This window comes from Monodon monoceros, unplaced genomic scaffold (genome assembly GCF_005190385.1).
Source record: "Monodon monoceros isolate NGI ecotype Baffin Bay Population unplaced genomic scaffold, NGI_Narwhal_1 Super_Scaffold_16, whole genome shotgun sequence".
In the NCBI taxonomy this organism is placed as follows: domain Eukaryota; kingdom Metazoa; phylum Chordata; class Mammalia; order Artiodactyla; family Monodontidae; genus Monodon; species Monodon monoceros.
In genome coordinates this window covers 43,200,912-43,224,156 of record NW_021703772.1, presented here as the reverse complement: position 1 = coordinate 43,224,156, position 23,245 = coordinate 43,200,912, and the positions used below count along the sequence as shown (strand labels likewise).

The following is a 23,245-nucleotide window of genomic DNA, read 5'->3' as shown; positions in this document are numbered from 1 at the left end:
GTAGTGCCAGACGCTCCGCCTCCTTCCACTCCCGCCAATCACCGGGTTGCTGCCGCTCTCGGCCAATCAGACGCAGCTGTTCCGAGCGCGCGCCGCCTCCCCCCCAGGGCTACTGCTCTGCCAACCCGCTGGGTCTTTCCTTAGAATTTGGGGAGGGCCCCCATCTGGAAGAGGTGAAGCTCAGCTCTGTGTTGCAAGTTGCGGGTTATGTTTACACATGTTTTAGAGAACAACTAAAAGGAAGTTATGTGTTTGCAGAGGCCCATACTTGCAGATCCTTATATCAGCCCCAAACCTGAGAATTCGAGGCAGAGGACACAGGTGGAGACGTTGTCATTCTAGATGCTCGGCTTAGCAGCTGACCTCCATGTTGCTAAACCCAGGGGACGCTTTTCTGTCCTCACCTTACTTGACCACTCAGAAACCTGCGCAGTTGACACCTCCACCCTTTAACACTTCTTCCTGGGCCATGATGCCGACACACTTTGCTTGCTTCTTCCTACCTCCCTGCTATCCTTTCTCCATCCTCTGCTCCTCTGCCACCAAACCGTTCAATGTTAAGTGTGGTCAGTGTCCGGATCTTGGTCTACTTTACCTACAGTTCTCAGGCTGTCCTGTGATGACCTCATCCACAGCTTCAATGTCCTTCTAGATATGTAGAACTTCTACACGGGTACCCTGTCCACACGTCTCCTCTGAGCTCCACACCCACGAGTACAGCCTACACTTGACTCTCCACTTGGATGTCTGGTAAGCTCTAAAAACTAGTTGTGTTCAGAACCAACTCATCATCTTTCTCCTGAAACCTGCCCTTTTTCTAGAACTGGTGCATGCCAGAAAACTAGGAGCCACCTTTGACATTGCCTTCTCACCCCCACCAGTCCTCAAGCCTTGTTGATGCTTCCACCTAAATATTTCTCAAGTCTCATCGCTTCTTGCCATCTCCCACACCATCCCTCCTTTTCTCTCATTTGGATCCTCAGAGTAGATTCCCCAAATGGCTGCCTCACTTCAGTTCTTTTTTTTCTTTCTTTTTTGTTTGCGGTATGCAGGCCTCTCACTGTTGTGGCCTCTTCCGTTGAGGAGCACAGGCTCCGGACGCGCAGGCTCAGCGGCCATGGCTCACGGGCCCAGCCGCTCCGCGGCACGTGGGATCTCCCCGGACCGGGGCACGAACCCGTGTCCCCTGCATCGGCAGGCGGACTCTCAACCACTGCGCCACCAGGGAAGCCCTCACTTCAGTTCTTAACTCCCGTTTAGTCCATATTCCCTACAGCAGTTTGAGTGGTTTGTCTTTTAATTGCAAAGCAGATCATGTGTTTGCCAACCTGAAAATCCTCTGATGGCTTTTCTTATAAAATCCAAATTTCTTAATGTAACCCATAAAGCCCTGGTTTCCCCATCACTTTCTTTAACCCCATCTTGTGCCACTCTTTCCTTACTTCAGTATTTTTGTTCTTCCAATAAGACAAGCTCTTTCCACACACTCAGGGCCTTCTCACCAGTAGTTATCCATCTGGAAAGCCCCTTGAGCCAATGTCCCCCTCCCCCAAGTTCTTTGCGGGCTAACTCATCTTTTATGTCTTAGCTAAAATCTAAGCTTAAATATCACTTCCCCAGGTAGGCATCTCTGAGGCCAGCCTTGACCAGATCTTCTTGGAATGCGTGCACAGAAAATCAATTGGTTCCTCTAAGTAGGTGGGACTTGAATCAAGCCTAGAATAATAAGGCAACTTTGGGTAGGAAAAGGCTCTAAATAATTTCCCAGAGGTATGCTTATATGTGTATCTATTATAGTTTTTTCCCTTCTCACATCTATATGCTCCTTCCTCTTGTCACATATTCACCCTCACAAAGCCGGTACTGATAGCAATGACCCTTGGTACCAAAGTAGCAGCCTTCTGTGAAAAAAGATGCCAGGACACCAAAAAAAGTCCTTCCCCTTCTACTCACTCCCTGTACTAAGGGCCCAGACAATGTCTGAGAAAAGCTCTATGAAAGGTAGATAATATATTAAACATATTTTTTTCTGGTACTGTAAAATTTGCACAGAGACTAGCTTCAGTATTGACAGGGAAATTAAATAATCTTAACAGCTGCAAATAGGATGTCTCTCGTTGGCTCTCCACATTCTGATTGTCATCAAGTTCTGTGGATGCTTCCTTCCCTAATGCCTTTATCTGCCTTAGTTTTCCCATCATTGATAATACCCCACTGTAGGCCTTCATCAGTTCAGAACTGGAATGCTACAGTAGATGCCAGTTACACTACCTTTTTCTGTCCCTTCCCCCTCGACTGTATTTGCCACATTAAATTCTCTAAACCACCTTATTTATGTAGTCATTCCCTGCTCAAAAGTCTTGACAACTCTCATTGCATTTATGATAAACACAAACTTCGCCTGCTAGTCTGGACCCTCTACAGGATGTCCCTAACATGTTCCGGGGTGGTGAGTTATTTCTTATAATTTTCTTTACTTTTCTTCTTCTTTTTTTTTTTTAATGTCTATTATGAGCAGCATTACATTCGTAGACCAAACACCATTACGAGCACCTTTTTTAGTCCTGTGCTTTCAGAAGAGCAGCCCAGGCCCGCCCAGGATGAGGTACACTCGGGGAGGTGCAGTCTGTCAGGCTGTTTGATAAGTTTCCAAAATAGCTGGCCCCGCTCGTGGCGGGAGGGACGCGGCTGCTCAGAAGAGCCGCCCCACGTGTTTTCGGGGAAATAGTCTGGGAGCGAGAAGTAGCAGGATTGACAAGAAACCGAAAAGCGAAAGTAGAGATGGAGGGAGCAGTACGCAGGCGCGGGCCCGGGACTTTCCTGCTGACCGCTCGCCCATCCGCGGGTTCCCTCCGGCAGCCTCCGCGAGGGCGGGATCCTCACGCTCGCCCGAGCTCGGCGTAGCTGCCCGGCGCCCTCCCTACCCGAGTCTGAGAATAGTGACCCTGAACACGATGAAAGGCAGCGGCGGGGGCCTGGATGCCTCTTAACTTTGGAGGGAGGACTGGGGACGTTTTCTAATTGCTTAATGTGCTGGAAACCTTTCTCATTCTCTTCCATCTTTTCTTTCTTCCCGTAGCCTGGAGACGTCCCCTTTTTTCCCCTCAGTTCTGTATCTACACAATCTGCACGCATGCTAACTCAGATCTCATTAGTTTTTCTAGTTCTGACCCTCACCCAGCTGGCCTGACTGCCCTTAATCCAGAGATAAGAGTGGAAGGTTGGCTGTTTCTTCGGCTGCCTTTTTCTAGATCTGCAGACGGGACTTTTCTCCTTTTTCTGGCGTCTTTTCGTCGCTCCCACTTCCCACCCCCAATCCCCACCTTCTCGCTCATGGTGATTATACCAGAGGGAGTGGGGAAGAAGTATAATGGAGAAGAATAATTTAGTAACCGGACCATGATTTTGAAAGTTTGGCAGGACCAGAGAAAATCGTTTTGGCCCCGCTTGCTATGTGTGTTATTTACTGAATGGTTCTAGGATGCATGGACAGCGTTTCTTTGGGCTCTGCTCAACCATTCTGTAAAAGGCTCTATCTACTTAAGGTGACCTGGGGACCAACCTAAGACCTCCAGTGTGTGATGGGGCCCACCTTACTGGACCACAGCTTCTGGCCTCATGACAGTGAGCACCAGTCCCCAGGGCTGCAAGGGCATGTTACATAATTCCCAGAATGCAAAGGGGCATCTACTTTCCCGTTAGGAGAGGACAGGACGCGCTATATAATTTGCAGGCCCAATGCAAAATGAAAACAGGAGACCCCTTATTCAAACTTATTAAGAATTTCAAGAAGGCAAAGGCAGAGCACTAAACCAAGTGTGGAGCCTCTGACTGTTCTGCCCTTTGTAGATGCACACATTGCACACCCATGAGGTCCCTAGTAGGGGAATTGGAGGGAGGGGAGAGTTCTTCTATAGAAACCTTGTTACATGTTTACTTAAAACAAATGAAAACTTAGATATAATGAAGAAACAAATTATAACACCACTCCTTCCTAAAGCATTTGCAATAAAATCCAGAGCCTTCCACTCTCCCAGCAGAGCCCTACACCATCTGATCTTGTCTCCCTCTCCTACACATCTTGTCCCACTCTCTCCATGCTCTTCTACACTCCCCACCCTGTGGACTCTTTCTGTTCCTCAAGTACCCCCAGCTTTTACCTGCCTGGGTCCTATGCATGTGTATGCTGTTCCTTTAGGATGCTGTGTCCCCAGCTGTGGCATGGACTTGCTTCTTCTCATTCTTTAGGTCTCAGCTCAAATGTCATCTCCTCAGAGAGACCTTCAATGACCATTTCTTCCAGTTACTCTATGTCACATTTATATTCTTCATACCACTTACTAAATCTGTCCTTTATTATGTGCTTGTCTGTTTTCATCTCTCCTCACAACAGGAGGAACTTTGTGCTGTGTTACAGCCTGTCTCATCTCAGGTTCCACGAGAGAATTAAGCCTAATGCCCTGGGCATCTGTGTATTAATTACCTTCTCTCCTGTTTATCTAGAATGGCACTATGTACCATCCTTGGGAGAAGTGAGAAAATAGTCAAGCAAATCACTTTCTGTGTTTTGTGGTTCAGATAGGAAACCCCGGTTGAAAAAGGCAATGCCTGATACATAGTCTCAAAAATAGTTTTGAATGAATAACCCTGGGATAAGGAATCAGAGGTCAAATCAACCATTCAGACCTCAGCACAGGCTCTAGCCTATTGAGCTAGAATTGAGGGGGAGGACGATTAAGAACAGGTGTATTCCAAAAAACTTCAGTGAGAGCACCATTCCTCCACACCCCTCCAACCTTTCCCCCATCTCCACCCTGTCTGGAGGGCCTCTAGGGTTCTTTCTATCTGCAGCAGCCTGTGAGACACCTCAGTGGATGACTGTCCAGCCTAAGTAAGAGAGAGCTGTGTGGGACTTTTACCAGGGGTGGGAGTAATAAAGGCAATGAGTTTAATCACGGGGAATTAAGGGGAAATTTCAGGAGCACTTGATTCATCTGTGGTTGGACAGATGCCTGGGATGCTAGGCACACATGAGATACCTAAATTAAAGGGAAGTTAGAGCTAACGGACAGTCTAATTCCAGAGCATTTCTATAGTGTTTGGATGTCATGAGTAAGGTGAAGTAGAGGAAACGTCTTATGGTTTTTGAGCAATAGCAAGTGTGTTTTGGTTAATCAGTTTGAAGTAAAATATCGGGGACTGTTCCACAATTTTAGAGTTTGGAGGGTTATAAAAGGAATTCTAGCCTTGTCTTGCAGGCAGATCAAGGAGCAAAGGAAAGAAAGGAACTAACTACTGTCCTGTATGTCCTTTAGTTCAAACACTAAATCATTAACTAGTATTTATTAAGAGGCAGACTGTGCTAGATTTTAGGGATATAACTGTGAACAAGGGCTTCTTTGTCCCTGTACATACAGAGTTTGCTTAGAGTCTAATGAAGACAGATGATACGCATTTATAACCAAGGTGATAAGAATGGTGCTGGGTAATGTAGAGGATATGGAGGAGGCATGATGTGACCTGAGCCCTACACATGTGCGTGTGTGTGTGTGTGTGTGTGTGTGTGTGTGTATGTGTTGGGCAGGAAGGCTTTCCAGAGCCTGAAGGATGTGTGAATGTTATTGAGGTGAGAGGGTAGGTGGGCTGGGGTTGGAGACCTGAGAGGATACAGCAGAGGGAGGCGAGAGTGGGCCTGGGCCGTGAAAGAAACTAAAAGTAGTTCAGTCTTGTGTATATTCTGGAAGAAGAGACGCTATTGTTGGGGAGAAGTGTTGAGAAATGAGTTGAAGACTAAATAATATATGACTTTGGAAAGATCTGTTGAGAATTAGAGTCTTCATCCAGAGGTGGGATTCTTAACTATTTTTTGTGCCATGGACCCCTTCGGCAGTTTGATGAACCTATGAGCTCTTTCAAAGATTAATTTTTTTGTTGAATAAAATAAAATGCATAAGATTAAATAGGAAACCAAGTACATTGAAATACAGAGATCAAAATAGTAAAACCAACTTTGTGATAGAGTAATATAAGTGCTTCTTTATTAATGGCATTAAGTAAGATCTAGCAGTGGGTCGGATGAATGCAATTTCAAAGTCGTGCTTAGCATAAGCAATATTTTGAGATAAGTGTAACAACTGTAATGTGACAAAAATGTGGTGTGGTTTACGGTTTGTTACCTTTATTCCTAATTGAAGGAAACTCTAAGTTTCAGTTAGAAGTTTGTGAAAATAAAGCTTTAACTTCTGCCATTCAAACTCATGACTCTCCAGAATTCTGTCCACATACCCCAGCTAAGAAGTGCCAATCCACAGCACCATGAGCCCTTTGAAGATTTTAAGCAGGGAGTAAAATGATCCTATTTATTTTAAATAGAGCCTTCTGTCTACATAAGAGGCCACATGGAATAGTTTGCTGTATTTACTCTAAGGATATTGTGGAGAATGTCCTTCATCATGTTTTCAGAGTGTCCTCTTTGTGAGGACTCTGGTGGAAATGTTCTATGTCTTACAGTGGTGGTTACACAACAGTATGGGTTTGTTGGAAAAGGATGAATTTTATTATGTGTAAATTATGCTTCAATAAGCCAGACTTTTAGAAGTGCAGTCAAATCAATCAATGTTCACGGTCAACTTGAAAAAAAGGAAAACTTGTCTGTCAGAAATTGGAATGTGTGCACAGCGAGACCAGTTTGCCCAGTTCGGACTATAATTTCCTGCTGTTGGAACACAGCACTAGGATGTTTTGACCCCTAATTCTCTTCCTGCTACTGCAGGGAGTACATGGGCCTCCTGAACCATTTGAGGTACAGAAAACTCCCTCAGCTTTGCCACAAGTATCCTCCCTGTTCCTGGTTCTTTGGGGAGCCTTCCTTGTTACCTTATGACTTTGAGGAAATCCACTGGCAGCTGCCTTCTTTCACCACTTATTCCAGTTAAAGACATTGATATTCAGTACAATTGGTCAAAGTGAGTCTTTACGTTAAAAAGAATTTGAAAAGGAATTAGCAAAATGGGCATCTGTGGTTGGTCTTGGATGGTTGGAGGGAGAAGTGAAAAGGTGATTAATATTTTGAAAATAAATTTCCATTTTGCTTCATTAAATGCTGCTTATTTGCTATTAGTTGGCAGAAAAAAAATATTCTGGGGTAGGATTTGGTGGAAATGTGGTCTAAATTCCCTTCCCATCGTATTTCCATCTCATGCAGCACACCTTATCCTGATCTAAACAGGTATCCCCAAGAATCTCCTGACAAAATCCCATTACCTCCACAAAGATGGTTTCTGGAATGCAAGACTCACACCGCTGGAAATAACTCTTTACCCTGGGATCAAGAACTTGATTTTGATTTTCTGAATCTAAATAAAAAATAGCCGCTTACTGAACTCTTACTCTTACTGAGGCCTCTGCCTCTATTATAGGGAGTAAACTACAAATGTCCTTGTACTGTCTACCTCCAAATAACAAAGATGGCTGTGATCACATATATGAAACCTTGACATTCTTCTGTCAGGCTCTATATTTACAAGCTTTTCAAAATTCTTCTGAAATAAGTGAGAGTCCATCATACTTTTAATATTTTCCAGGGAATAAAAAGCTTCTGCAGGATTTCCCTGGTGGCACAGTGGCTAAGAATCCGCCTGCCAATGCAGGGGACATGGGTTCGAGCCCTGGTCCAGGAAATCCCACATGCTGTGGAGCAACTAAGCCCGTGCACCACAACTACTGAGCCCACATGCCTAGAGCCCGTGCTCTGCAACAAGAGAAGCCACCGCAGTGAGAAGCCCGCACACCTGGACAAAAAGCAGCCCCCACTTGACGCAACTAGAGAAAACCCATGTGCAACGAAGACCCAACACAGCCAAAAATAAAAAAATAAAAAATAAAAAAAGGCTTCTGCAACATTTTTTGGTATCTAAATCCAATTGTTTATGAGTATTTGCTGGGAGGAAATTACCTCCTTAAACCAAGTTTAAAATTATTGCTTCTGCTGCAAATTCATATATTTGAATTTCAAGAAAATTGGGCTGATGGAGAGAAGTGGAGACTGGGAAAATGCACCTTGAGTTAGCCTGTGGTCCTACATTGAACAGACACCTTCACCCAAAGAATACTGTCAAGCGCTTGCAAAGGAGTAAGGGAATTGGCCTTGGGACAGCTGCAGAGTTTGTCCCATAGGAACAATCTAGGATCATGTGGGTGGGTATAAAGGATGAGATGGATAGGATGGAATCTCTCTAAGGGAGAAGGCAGGTTACATTAAAAGCTTTTTTTTTTTTTCTTTGAAATCTTTTCCATCAAACATTAGCTTCTCCTTGTTTGACCTACCTGGAAGATGGGAAATGGATTAAAGAAGTTAGTGAGGAACACCTCACAGGGGACTGCCATCTCTGACTCTGCAGTCAGGGCTTACCTTGGACACCAGCCTCAGGACATTTTGTGGCTGGTCATGGCAGATGCCTCAGCATCATGACTTCCTCACCTGGCTCAGCAGCTTCTCTAGGGCCTGGAGACATGGAGAGCTCCCCAGGGCTTGGGCACTGACAGATCCCACACTATTACTAAGGGCAGCAGCTGTTCAATGGCACCACTAAGCATTCAGTCCGGGCAAAGGAAGGATCAAAGTAGACCTGCAGCTCGTATACATGCATTGCCATTCGGTAAACCACCTCCCCTCCTGCATCACCAGGGATGGAACTTCTCATCCTAAATTCCTTTCCCCTGGCTCAGGTTGGATTCATGGGACCAGAGACTCTTAGAGCTGGAAAGGACCATAGCCCGCCTAGACTAAACTCTTCTAGAGAGGAAGAACACACAAGCCAGGGATCAAATCACTCACCCAAGGCCAGTGTTGTTATCTTCCTCCAGGTCCTCATTTCATGAGATTTTTACCCATGTGTCTGCTTTTAGCGCGGTTTGCCTGAGGTACCACCAGGAATGACTCTGGATCTCTCTCCCTAATAGGAGAGGTGTCCCTGGCCGTGGTACCAGCAGCTGTGAATTCTGAAGTTAGGACAATGTTGACATAACAACCAAGAGGCTTCCTAATTCACCCCTGGACACACACCGTGTGAATTGCTGCTGTTAATGCCCTGTCATTACCTCCATCTTGAATCTAGTGTGATGACTCTTACTTGCTAGAACTCAGGACGTTAGCTTATTAGGCTTTTCCATCAGGCCATCCTGATGGTTTCTGAGTAATGTACGTGTGACTTTGTTATTTTTGACCTGTTGTGAAATCTTAACACTTAAACCTGCTAGAGCCAAAATCATAAGTAACACAAGAGAAACAGAATCAGAAATGAAACAAATACATACAAATGAGTCTTTTGTTAATATTATATTAACATTGGTTTCTTAAAGTGTTTTATCTGAAGCTTTGGTTTTTAGCATTTCAATCATGACATTCCCATTTGGGTGTGTCATACCAGTGAGAGGAAAGCTTCGAACTTTACCATTCCCTGGAAATCGGTATATACAAAGCTGAAGAAACAAGATGTGATTGTTGGCAAAGATCAGTCTTTAAACTTTTTCATTTGCTTCCTTCTTTTGGGTGTCAAGAGCTTATCGTGTCATTCAGCAGAATAGGGAGACTTCATCTAAAATTGGAAAATGAAAATGACCTTTGAGCAAACTATTGTTTTGCAAGTAAGTCACCATTTCTTAGGTAAACATTCTCTTGTCTACTAAATACATACTTTACTTCATAATCTTTCTACCAATTAACTACTAAGTACAGTACTTACAAAAGTAACTAAGGTTGATCAATCTAAAATAAAACACAACTTTAAAATAAATAAAAACGATTTTAAGGAGGCCTATTCATCCCATAAAAACGTAATGAAGAAATGGGTGTAAAATGTAGCAAAAGTCCTCTTACAACTAAATGATTTAAGGACAATTAACATTGGAATAAGTTTTTCTATCCCTGGAAATCTTCAAGAGAAGGACTAAAAACCACTTGATTTACAGCCAGACACTAATCTCTTGGAGCTCAGGGTCCCTCCAAGAATCTATTATTCTGATGTACATGCATCCTAATGTAATTGGGGTTTTGAACTGTTTGACAATATTGGGGAATAATACTAGATAGAATGCATCCTAAAGCACATAGTAGCATATAAGATTATGACTCAGTTCTCAAAGGAGTATTATTATACTGCTCTTGATTGTTGTTCATATACTACTTGAAGAAGCTCCCAGGATAGGACCAATAATCAAGAAAAATTGGAATTTGTGGTGCTTGAATTGCTAAAATAAAATATTAAACTAGACTTGCATATAATGACATATAAGTATTGTCTGCTACAGTGGGGAGAGTGGTGGAGATTGGTGGGGCTGATGGTGGAAGTAGGGATGAAGTGTACTTGAGTAGGAGGATACAGAGATATTTTGCCCTTGGATGGCTTTTGATGGAAAGACCTCAAAGCAGTTCAAGTCAGTGTAGGTATCTGCTTCCAATGCCCCTAACATCAGCAACACGCAGGACCATACAGACGTACACCCCTAGTGTTATGCTCATGGATTTGTTCCAACAAATGTGTTTTCTCACTGCAGATCTTCACCCCTCGTTGATTCACACACCACCTTCGCTTCCTCAGAAATGCCCTTGACAGCAATGGAAAGAAAGGGGACATACCGCAGTTTCAATTGTTGTGGGACTCAGGTTTTCTCTCAGCACTGCGTACACACTTGGTGACATGGGAAGAAGGTCTGTTGGAGAATGTGTCTCCGTTGAATCACTTCGGCTTAAAGAGATGACAGGGTAAATATGGAAAGGGATTAAAAATAATAGCTTGTAGTGACTTACTGTGTTAGGAACTGTTAGGGCTCAGGGCAGGCCACTCCAAAATGTGCCTCAGTGGCATATCAATTATTTTGAATTAAATGACTTAAGTTACTTAAGAAAGAACCAACGCAGGAGGGACACTCTGACCCTCCTCTTTGCCTCCCCGAAAGCAGGAAATAAATCTCTTCCGTGAGAGGCGCCCTCCTTGCATCTGGAGGTGGAAGAACATCCTTCTTGCCAGAGACAGGGGATTCATTCGGGGCTGAGAAGCCTGTACAAATGAACCTTGTTACTTCTTTAATTTAATACCTCAGGTGCAAACTCTGTTTAGATTCTTCACGACTTAAGCACCCAAAGCCTAAGTATCTTTTTCCTGTCGATTCCTCACAAATTTATTGACCTTTTGCCCAAAAAAGAATAAAAGCTGCCTGTTTTGGCCATTTCTTCAGTCATTTCTATGAGACTTCTATGCACACGACTTAAAATTTGTTCCTTTTATCCTGTTAATCTACCTTGTGTCAATTTTATTATTAGTCCAGCCATAAGAACTGGAAGGGGTAGAGGGGGAAATTTCCATCTCCCCAACAGAACTCATTTCTAGGACTTCATCTATTTGTGACACTGAGATGCCTAATTCATCATTTGAAATCAGAGCCTTCAGCCTGCTATGGAATATAAGGCATATAAAAGGGCAACTTTAGAATTCCTTCGTGATGGGCTTCATGGTGCATCCTGAAGACTAGCTTTATGTGTTAAAGGTAATGGGACATTGAGCATTAAAATGCTTTATTCTCCGTTATATGTACCCTGCTCTACTCTTAAATTTCCAGCTTTTTTTGGATAAGTTCAATAAGAGCTATTTTACATGTGACTAAGATTACTTACATTGTTGAGATGGGGATAAATACAGAAGGGACATAACCTTTGTCTCCCCTTTCTGTTGGTCTTGAAACTGGAAAAGAAAGGTATGTTGGGGGAAAATGTTATTATTATTGATAAAATTAGAAAAAAAAGTCTAAAAAAGTGATACTAAAAAGAAGAGATAATACAATTGTCTAGTGATTCACAAATTTTTTTAGTTGAATAGATGAAACAGCATTTTAGATGAGCATAAAATGTGCAAGAAGAGAGAAACAAATCTCTTGGCAGGCCTAACCTGACTTTACATATTAATGCTCTAAACTGTGTGAGAAAAATTGGGAATCAACTATATTACCTGTCTTCCATGTTACATTTAAGTTTAATTATAAGGACAGATTTATTCATGGATTGGGGATTTATAGTAACGCAATTCTTTTCATTAAAACTGACACCAATCATAATCTTATAATTACACAAAGTTTTGAGGCACAGACATCAGTGTTACTAAAAGCACTGCTGCGCTGTAGTAACAGTCATGTGCAAACCTCACCTTGGAAACCCCCCCAGATTTCTCTGGTATACTACGTTGAACTTGTGTGTGATCCAATAGTAAGGACCAACTGTAATTTTTCAGCTGTAATTTGTTGCATTGACACTTGTTATTTCATTCAGTCAGATGTAGAAACACTTAAAAGCCACAGGTTTTTGTGGTGGTTGTTGTCTTTTGTTTGCTTCAGAGGGGGATGAAGGAGGGTGGCAGCAAGTCACCACCTGTGAGTGACAGCTGTACGATATTCCACATGATGATGCTCATGTATTTAGTTGCTACAGATGAAATATTGTAATGGATTGTATATACTTCGATTTAAAGAAACAGAATAGTGAACTTATATTACAATTATATAGCTATTTCATGAATGTTCTTTTCATGTATTCAACAAATATTTACCAAATACCTGTTTTGGCCAGGTATCATTTTAGACCCTTAGGATACAACAGAAAAGGCAGGTATGTCAAGACTTGTTATTGATAGGCTGCGAGGAAGGGTATGAAGCACAGACCCCCTTGTCCCCTCCCTGGTAAATGAACAATACTTTCTGAGTTGTGAGACTACAGTAAGTAAAAAATATAAAGCTTATCAACCCTGAGCTTCTTTTGTAAAAAACAGCCTTGCCTAACTTTTAACAGCTTTCTAATCATTACCTCCTCTTTCTTTTCCTCTCCCCAGGCATAGAGGTGAAGTTGGTGCCACTCCTATTAGAAAGGAGAAAACCGAAACTCTACCAGTGGCTGAGAGGCTCCCATGGCCATGGTGAAGTCCGTCTACAGCTACCGATTACTAAGTGCTCTGCTAGCTGGACAGCCCCAGCTGTTCCTTTTCGGGAACTGCTGACACACCACTTCATTTCTAAGGCTTTGACCTCCACATACCTCATAGATCTTATAACGATAAAAGTCAACATAAAGGGAAGAACTTCATTTACTTTACTCCAATCTGAGATTATTTTCCAAAATCTTAAGAAGCAAAGCAAACGGAAAGAACCTAACCTTCACATGGCTGGCAGCTGTAGTGTTTACCGAAGGCTTTGTCTTTGGGAATATCAGGATAGAGGTACTTCAGAGGGTTTTCAGGAATGTTTTCAGCCATAATAACCTTGTAGTCTCGAAGGATGTCAGCAAATGGCAGAGCAGACAACCGGCCTTTGTTGTAGGGCTCTACAGAGTGGAATCTCACTTCTCCTGGAAAAAGAGAAAACAGAGAGAATATTCAGGTTCCTGCAGGCATTCTTTGTGGCCATTCTTCCCACCCACATTATGTTCATGTCACTTGTTGTAAAACAATGCCAGCCCTTCTCTGCATGTGGACAGTACAGATTGCCACGTGATACAGGACACCCACATAGGCTGTGAGAAATTCATGCTACCCTCCTCTGAAACAACTGTAACAACTAATATTCAGGCCCACTGAACACATAAAAGACAGAACAGCAAGCCACACACTTCTGAAGATGGAAAGACCAGTAACCAAACACAATACTAATTTCACATGAATAAATAATAGTGAGCATGTACCATTTTCAGAATGGTCCACCCAGGTGAAAGTTATTCCTCCAAGGTGGCTTTCACTGAATCTTAACAAAAAGGTTCCCGGCATTTTATCCTTTAGCAAGAGTCGTTCCTTCTCTTTGCTAACAAACCCCATGACATACCTAAAAATAGAACATGCACAGTTTTATCTGATCAAAGACTATAATTTATTGCATTTGCATTTATTGCTTTCACAAAGAACAGACCTGAATTTGTTGTGATATAATAAAAAGTCAGTAGTGCCTGAAATACTCTTATACAGATTAAAGTAAATATTAATACTCTATAAAGTGTGAGAAACTGCAACTACTTTCCACACTATGGCACTAGATATGCTTAAAAAGGAAAGAAAAGAAAAAGGGACTACTATAAATAATGCAGTTATGAACATTGGGGTGATGTGTCTTTTCAAATTAGAGTTTTTATCTTTTCTGGATATATGCCCAGGAGTGGGATTGCTGGATCATATGGTAACTCTTTTTTTTTTAAAGAACCTCTGTACTGTTCTCCATAGTGGCTGCACCAATTTACATTCCTACCAATAGTGTACAAGGGTTCCCGTTTCTCCACACCCTCTCCAGCATTTATTATTAATGTTCATAGCAGCCCTATTTACAACAGGCAAGGTATGGAAGCAACCTAAGTGTCCATCAACTGATAATTGGCTTAAGAAGATGTAGTATATATACACAATGGAAGCTTAGCCATAAAAAAGAATGAAATATTGCCATTTGCAGCAACATAGATGGACCTAGAGGATATCATACTAAGTGAAGTCAGACAGAGAAAGACAAATATTATATGATATCACTAATATGTGGAATCTAAAAAATAATACGAATGAATTTATTTACAAAACAGAAACAGACTCTCAGACATAGAAAACAAACTAATGGTTACCAAAGGGGAATGGGGGTTGGAGGGAGGGATAAATTAGGATTTTACCAAAGGGGAATGGGGGTTGGAGGGAGGGATAAATTAGGATTTATGTTGGGATTAACATATACACACTACTGTATATAAAATAGATAACCAACAAGGACCTACTGTATAGCACAGGAAACTATACGCAATGCTTTTTAATAACCTATAAGGTAAAAGGATCTAAAAAGGAATATATATATACACATATATATGTATGTATAACTGAATCACTGTGCTGTACACCTGAAACTAACACAATATTGTAAATCAACTATACTTCAATGTTTTTAAAAAGGCAAAAAAATTGACAGCATAAAAATAAGAACCTAATGAGTTCATATAGAAAATATAGGCTATAACTCACCCATCAATCCAAAGGGGAAGAATGTGTTTCTTAATTAGGTCTAATATTGCTTCAAGCCATGTCCAAAAGGTAAATGATTTACCAGGTAAGTGCTCCTATTGGAATAAACAAACATGTTAGGACAATGATTATTTCAATAGTAATGTTAGTATGGTAATTCAAGTTCCTTTTTTCAATGAAATATTTCCTTTAAATGAAAAAACAGTTTCGAGTTTCTTCTTAAAATAACCTTATCCAGGAAATCCTCGAAATCCCAAATTATAATATGGAGGCTTAAAAAGGAATACTAAAAAAAAATCTAAATGATGCTACCCCTCCCCCTGTTTGTACCTTGCAGAACTTGGCCCACGTGAGATGACCATCACTGTAGCTAGACTGGACTAAAATGAAAGAAAAGAATGAGATTGTTATTAAACAATTAGACTCCTCAATTTGGTGCTCAATTTAGATCTCTCCCCCCGACCACTGCTAAGCATTTCCTAAGCACCTGCTATGGGTTTACAGTGTATTTAATGCTAGAAACAGTAAAAATAAAAGATATCATGAAATTTTTTTATCTAGGAAAGAATTCTTTTCAATGGAGGAGCTAAAGATAGCCTTAGGAAGTGGGTGGGTGTCTAGAACAAGACCTCCATGAATGGATAGGATATAAATTGTCAGAGGAGAAGGAAGAGGCCACTCCAGTAGCAAGAATAATGTAGGATGAGGTGTAGTAGATATGAACACAGCTTATATAGGAGAAAGTAAGTGCAGCCTAATGTTGGTAAATAAACATTATAAAATAAATTTGTGAAAGCCAGAATGCCAGAAGTCTTGAATATTGTCATGAAAAGAATGAACTAGTGATCCACTTGGCAATAAGGAACCACTGACTGTTTTGATCCAGCACAATGATAAAAGAGGTTCTATCTAAAATTTAAGGAAATTATGAGAAAAATTTGATGAAGACCCGAAAGGATATGGCTGCTATCTATACTGTATATATTTAAAAGGTTTATTCACTCATTAACAAATATTTATTGAATGCCTACTATTGTGGTTTATGAATTAAATAAGGATCAAAAAGGATATTTACATTAAGTAAATTTTGTAATATTTCCTATTTATTTAAACACTAATTGATCGGATAGTAAGTACAAGGGCGACCCAGCATCACTTTAAGTCAAATTTAACCAAATCACACACGATTCTACTACTGCTGCTCAAATTCATCTTTGGCTCTACTTTAACTAGAAATGTATACAAATTCAATTTTAACTCTTTTCTTGGTGCCAAATGTGTTCACTCCATACTTGTCAAAATATACACATCTTTTAAAATTCTTTTATAAAAAGTTTACACTGTAGTCACTACATGGAGCACCAGTGACTATTTTGCAAACTTTAGAAATATCAGTCAAAACGGAAATTTTCTCGATATGAAGAATTAAGTATTACCTGGATAGTTTTAAATTTATAATAAATTTCCTGATCCTGGGATCAGCTGTTTTCCAGTTGGTTAATGACCATTGCAATATTAATATGAAGATCAAGGCACCATTAAGGCTTCACAGTACATTCAGTGGAAATGGCATAAGAACACCCTGGAGGCTGGAGTGTGGAGTGGAAAGGAAGGGGCTTTAGAACTGGACAGCCCTGGCCTGCATCTTGGCTCTAGTATGTACTAGCTGTGGCAAGTCACTTAACCTCTGAACTTAAGTATCCCCATGTATAAAATGGATAGAATGAAGAATTATCCTCAATATTCTGCCTTAAGGAAATTTTGTGAGAAAGATACTATAGCATTTAGCCCTATGCCCAGCGATGTAGTAGGCACTCAATAAATTGTGATGATCATTATTATTATTAATAGTAATATCACCCTCATTCTTTAGAACGGTTGAGTACCAAAAACAGGGGCAAGTCCTCCACATCTACCAGATCTTACCTGTAAGTTTTTCGACCAGCATATTGAGTTGATCTGAGTTCAGGCCTCGGCCAACATATGATGAAAACTGCCAGCTCATCACTTCCAGGAGTTGACTCAAAGTGGCAGATGGAGGGTTATTAAAGAAAACCAAGTTCTGAAACAGAGTTGTAGTGATGATTATATGTATTAATCACATTGAACACACTGTAGTTCAACACATAGGATTCCTGATTTAAACTCCTTAGGCCAGCCTAAGTTAATAGTACAGAGCTATTGTCTCATCTCTATTGTGCTTTTATAGTAAGACTGATTTTGCCTTTTCCTAAAGAGTCCCTTGTTCTTTGAATCTAATATAATATATGGCTCTATCTTATCCTTGAAAGAATCACTGTGTAGCTCTTTAACTTTCCCTAGACTATAGTCTATCAACCAACTCATACAAGTACTGAACACTGTTCAACAAGTTAGACAAATACTCTCTTCTGAAATAATATTAATCTTAAACAAGACCTATATCATGTTATTTAATTGGTTTATCATGGATTGGTACAAGTTATACCTTGACCAGACAAAGCATCCCAAAGCACAAAGACAGTTAAGTCCCAGGCTAAGGAAGGGGACCCTACAATATGAATCATAATTAACCTGGGACTCCTGTTTTATGGATAGGACTATAGTCTTTTCTTATTTTGCTCTAGGCAAGAGGATCTTTGGTATGATCAACTGCAAGTAAGATTGTTTGTACCAGAAAATGGGTCAACAGTGGTGGAACAGAAGGCTTCACCTCAGATTACTGGAAAGCAGAAGGTGTTAAAGCCGAGAAAGATGTTTTAAGAAAGGAAGGGCGGGGGGAGGAATTAAGAAATCCATTGCAGTATGGGGAGAAGGCCTTTGGCGAACCTGAACTAAGCTGGGCAGCAAGAAAAGGAACCAATTCAAGAGACTTCAGAAGGTGGCAATAAAAGAGGACACAGCATCCAAGAAGGAGTGAGAAATAGGTAGGAGAGGAATGGAGAGAAAGAATTTCTAGAGGGGCAGTTTTCCTTGAACCTAAGGATTATGTCTGGACAAATGACCAAAAAGCATAGAACATAATCAAGGTCTAGTAGCTTAGGTTTTGAAGCAGAATAGAGTTAGGAAGAGAAACCAGAGTTCCTTGTTCTGCTGAACTCTGTATGTAGGCTGTGCATTTATGTGTTAGGAGCTGTATATGAAATACATCTCCAGATTCCTCATCCAAGACTAGAGCAGAATCCAAGACGGTTAGTGTGACAACTTTGGTGGCTTTCTTATAGAAGAAGGATGCTGAAGAAAGCTAAGTGTAGCAGCACTGCACTCTGAGGCTGGAGGACAGAGTATCCCATCTTCCTTCCTACATCCTAGAATTGGATGAAAAGCTCCAAATGTGTAGCTCCTAATGGGGAATGACATTAAATCTCAGAAGTGTTGGCTGTTCTTGGCTTTACAGACCAGGTAACTTTTCTAGTGAGTTCTGTTCTCACTGCAGGCCGAGAGGAAGTAAAGCACAGGGCACTCTGTACAGCGTTCCTCTCTGCAGTTAATCTCCCTCAGAGGCCAGGGCACCAGAGGATGAGAAGGAACAGGGCTGAGTCATTTTCCATGCTGTTTCCTTATTAGGCACATTAAAACAAAAGCAAAGGAACTTGGAGCTGACTCATCATGACTATTCCTATTGCTAGGACCTGAGGTAAAATAATTCTTCCCTTTGGAAGAAACACTTGCTTTGAATCAAGAAGAAATATTTACATCTGACCTATTTTCTCTAGACCTTGGTGGTTTCCAGGACAACACACTGGGGTTTTGTAAGAGGGAGCAAGGGGAAATGCTGACTCATCTTTTTTGCCACACCCTTCCTTGGCCTTCTTTTAAGAAGAGCTTCTATTCTCTGCTTGCTTTGAAACTTGAGGCCAATTTTTCTTCCATATCTTAAATAAACACCAGATGGCATTAAAACCCAATTTGAGCCTAGAATGGATTAAATCTATAATCAACTTGAAAATTTGTATAGTGTCGTTAGGCGAGATTGATGAATATTCTAGTCACTTATTTGAAACCAATTCTCTACCTTTGTGGAAGAGCCTGTGTGGATAAGGTGTGGCCAGAAGTAGTTGAGGAGGTAAACACAACAGTCGGACATCAAATTCTGGAGAGAGGAGTCTCCCCAGAGCCTAGTTAACAGAGCCACAGGATGGCCCTAGAACTCTCTGTGATGTACAGAGTTGGGAGCTGACCAGACTGTCAGAAATAAAGAATACCTGTCTGTCACTTCTGCTAGCCAGAACTCTCTCAGGGTCCAAGTACATCAGAACATATTACTTTAAATATGACATGAGGGAGGAATCATACAACTGAATATATTGGAATTTTGGAATAAACAACCCACAAAGACATGCCAAAATTTATACACACACACACACACACACACACACACACATCTTTTGGGGCAGATGGGTTTTGTTAACAATAAAAAAAATCAAATAGAATTAAAGGAGGAGAAACAGGAATAGAAAGAGACTGTACCTGGGAATCATTGGTTGACACGTTGTACCAAATGATGGATGCCCAAGCGTTAGGTAACTGACTGACATTGGAAATCATCACCACAGGTAATGAGCAGGTCTGGTTAAAAAGAAAAATAGCACAGTTATTACAGGTAGTAGTACCTTACACTGATTTTACACTTGGCCCTCTTCCCTAAAGGGTCATCTCAAGCCAACCCCACTCCTCCAAGGCAGTGGTGTCTATACTGCCTTGGTCACTAAAATGATTCATGAAGGCACTGGAACCTTCTGAGCATATATGAGTCAAGGTACAGGGAGGAAAGGAGCTATACAAATAGGAATCCTTTCAGAGTGCTTGGTCAGTCAGCTCCAATATCTTCCTTGACATTGTGGAGGTATTTTTACTTTCTTATGTCATGTACTGCCTAAAATGTAACTAATTAGAGCTTGTATTGACTTAGCAAATTTCCTCTTAATAAATTACATTAAGAATCTAATTTAAAACTTATCTCTGGAACGGATTAATATATTCAAATTATGATCTAACATCTAATTAATGTCAGTATCAGATATGGGAGTTTTAATTGTAGAAGATGGAGAGGCAAGCGATCTTGGAAAACAAAGCATTATGGGAGATAGAGCTGCCTCATCTGTTGTCATGGCACCCAACTTAGTACTTTCGTGCTGAAGTTTTCAACCTTACAGAATAAACAGGCTTCACAGACTAGTCTGGGACTCTAACCAACTTACATTAGTCCCTTCCCATTAACGGAGGTTAGGTTGCTTGTAGACAGTGAAATACCCACCTGAGGAACTTAATAGCTCATGGAAACAGACATTTAAGGAAAAGAGATGAGGAAAGAATCCATGGAAAATTTTATAAACATGTTTACATTCGTTAAGATAAAAGAGCAAAGGCAGAACTCTAAAAAAACATATCCTACAAATAGGACCATATTCAATCATGTGAAATTGCGTTTGTTCATTCATGCGCTCATTCATTTATTCAACAAATGTTGAGCATCTATTATGTGCTAGGCATTGTGCTAGGCACAGGTAATGGAGGGATAAAGGTGTAATGTCCTGCCTTCAAGAGCTCATTGTCAATCATGTTCAACTTAATCCCCAGTTTCCTTATTCCTTCGTTGAGTTCAATAGTAACAGTTATAAGAGGATCAAAACAATGTACCATTAATGTTCCTATCATTGGTCTTTGTTCATTATACTATAAAACCTTTCTTCTGAGGGATTTTTACGTACACGTTAAAATTTTGAAAATATATCATACATGACATGGTTCAAGTATACTTATTTCTCTTTAGGCTTTCCTCTGAGTATCCATGACTCAGGGAATCCCAGAAAACAAACAGACAAAAAAACAGTCTGGGCAACAAATTATTCAATAAGTCTTGAATTATAATGACTGTGAGATTTTATCATTTATATTTAACCAGAATAATATATGTTGACGAATCAGTGAATATTTGACATACTGATTTCCTAAATTAAAACAAAAATGATGAATAAGGAATGTACTAAAACCTAGAAAATACTGAGCTTTCATCTTCAAATGATGACCAATTCCTGAAAATGTTATTAGTAAATAGTAGATATTCCTTGAAATACCTACCTCCAAATCTATGGTGAGGCCGTAGAGGCAGATCTGTGTCTCAAATGTTATGGAATGAAGCTCCTCAGTCACCATGTGACAGCCCTAAGGGGAGAAAGAAATTGCTATCTTACAAATACATAGTTGTTATCTATTATTAGGCATGCTTTTATAAACATTAGTAAATTCTTAAAGTAAATACCCTCAGACACCTCCTATTATGGAACATTCCTTCTTATTATTTAAAAGGTTATTTAAAGTATATACAGAGTTTGAGAAATCTTCATTTCCACAAACAGAATGATTTTAAGTCTCCAAAACAATATAATTTCTAGTTTTTACAATTCCAGTATATTTTCATCAGTTGAATTCAGACAAGTTTTTCCTTATTTTTAATTTTGGAAGTTAGCCCTTTTGACTTACCAACCATTAATAAAAGCAAGCCATATGTGTGTAGCTATAAAAGAAACAAGTCAATGTCATGATGGATTTGTTTTTTTTAAAAAAGCAAGATTTCCTTCTGGTTAAACATGGTAGGTGTAAAACGTGGACTTTCCCCAGCTCCTTCCAGAAACTTCAGTAAAGTAATAGCTAGGGTTTTATTTACTTTCCAGGAAAATAAAGCTGTAATCTAGGTCTCAAAATGAGAGGTAGGGGAGTGTGGAGCAAGGGTGGCAGTAGGGGTAGTGTGTCTCAGAACCAGGGGTTGGAAACACTGGGCCCCCTGAGTCCGGAGTGAGGGCTGAACAGGAGGAGCAGTTACTAGCCCCAGCCCTTGCAACGAGGTTCCCAACATTCCCCGACACTGGTGGGAGCCAGGAAGTTTACTCTCTGGAGTGGATGTATCAGAGGAACTAGAGAGGCTCTCTGCATTTTGGATACAAGGCCAAGATGAGGGCAGGGTGAGGTACTGTGCGGGAGGATCCTGTCAAATCTAGGGGAAGCCCATGCCCCTGTCTCTGCTTGACACCTCCAGGAGAGATATCCAGGAGGTAACCAGACCAAGGGAGAAACAACTTACAGATACTACCTTTAGGGACCCCCCAGTGAGACAGCCAGGTCCTAATAATCACTCTTAAGTCTAAATCCCTACCATGCACACAGAACTTCCAGTTTTTTAGTGCTCTTAAACAGTAAACTAATGGTCATCCAACATTTGACAAAGCCTCTCACATGAAATGCAGATACAAAAATCAACAACCAAGAACTCAGAAAAAAAGAGAGAATGCAAAAAGCAAACGAAAAGTTTAAAAAAACTATAATAAAAAATATTATAATAAAAAAAGTATATCAGGCTCAGTTTTATACATTAGCTCAACAAATAAATGGCATAAGAAAGGGGCAAATCAACCACTGTAATGGGTGAACATTGCTTGGATACTGATTTGCACAAACCAGCTGTAAGAAGATCTTTTCAAGATAGTGGAGAAATTTGAACAAATAATGGAGTTTTATTAAGGAAAGATTTTAAGTAAATGCTATTTTCGTTTTTTTTGTGATAAGTGTATTGTGGTTAGGTTTTTTAAAAATTTTATCTTCTAGATAAGAGATACCTACCAAAATATCAATGAGTAAGATGCTATACTATCTGGAATTTAAGTACTCCAGGCAAAATGTGTGTGTTTATGGGGAAAATAGATTAACTAAGACAGGGAAAATGTTAATTATTGTTGAAGTTGGGTGATGTAAAAATGAAGGTTCATTGTATTTCTCTATGTACTTTAGTATATAGTTGTATATACATATACATTTTGTTCATTAAAAAGTTCTTAAAGATGTTTAAAAGACTTCAGATGTTACATCCTTACAGATGTAACCAATACATTACATCCATGAAAGGAGAATAGTATACTACCAAAAGGAACATTCAGAAAAGAATGATGAACAATTAAAAATATAATAAGAGAAATAGACAAAACAATAGAAGAGCTGAAAGTAGGGCTGAGGAAATGTCCCAGAAAGTAAAACCAAAAAAAAAAAAAACAAAAAAAACCCAAAGAAATAAAAAATAGGATAGAAAAGATAACAAATAAAGAATAACAAACTCAAAACAACAAACAGAAGTTCCAGAAAGAGAATAGAGGAAATGGAGTAGAGGAACTATCAAAGGCATAACCCAATGGTAACTCTTATACATTCTGATGGGAGTTGGTACAATCACTTTTTGAGAATAATGTCTCAAT

At 40.3% G+C, this 23,245-nt stretch overlaps 1 protein-coding gene across 2 annotated transcripts in view; it reads right to left on the bottom strand.

Annotated features, from left to right (window-relative positions):
* Nucleotides 1-9,322: 9,322 nt before the first annotated feature.
* Nucleotides 9,323-23,245, bottom strand: part of STAT4 (signal transducer and activator of transcription 4) — a 91,694-nt gene continuing 77,771 nt past the window's right edge. Inside the window, exons 15-24 of one of the 2 annotated variants that reach the window (XM_029225126.1) lie at nucleotides 21,084-21,167; nucleotides 19,473-19,571; nucleotides 16,950-17,085; nucleotides 15,354-15,403; nucleotides 15,024-15,118; nucleotides 13,721-13,857; nucleotides 13,196-13,387; nucleotides 11,672-11,738; nucleotides 10,637-10,745; nucleotides 9,323-9,596 (exon numbers count right to left, since the gene is read on the bottom strand). In XM_029225126.1, the coding sequence (XP_029080959.1) occupies nucleotides 9,570-9,596; nucleotides 10,637-10,745; nucleotides 11,672-11,738; nucleotides 13,196-13,387; nucleotides 13,721-13,857; nucleotides 15,024-15,118; nucleotides 15,354-15,403; nucleotides 16,950-17,085; nucleotides 19,473-19,571; nucleotides 21,084-21,167 (996 nt within the window). In that variant the 3' untranslated portion in view covers nucleotides 9,323-9,569. Of the gene's footprint in view, nucleotides 9,597-9,657; nucleotides 10,746-11,671; nucleotides 11,739-13,195; nucleotides 13,388-13,720; nucleotides 13,858-15,023; nucleotides 15,119-15,353; nucleotides 15,404-16,949; nucleotides 17,086-19,472; nucleotides 19,572-21,083; nucleotides 21,168-23,245 lie in introns of those variants that run through there. The other variant, XM_029225125.1, reaches the window with a different exon arrangement.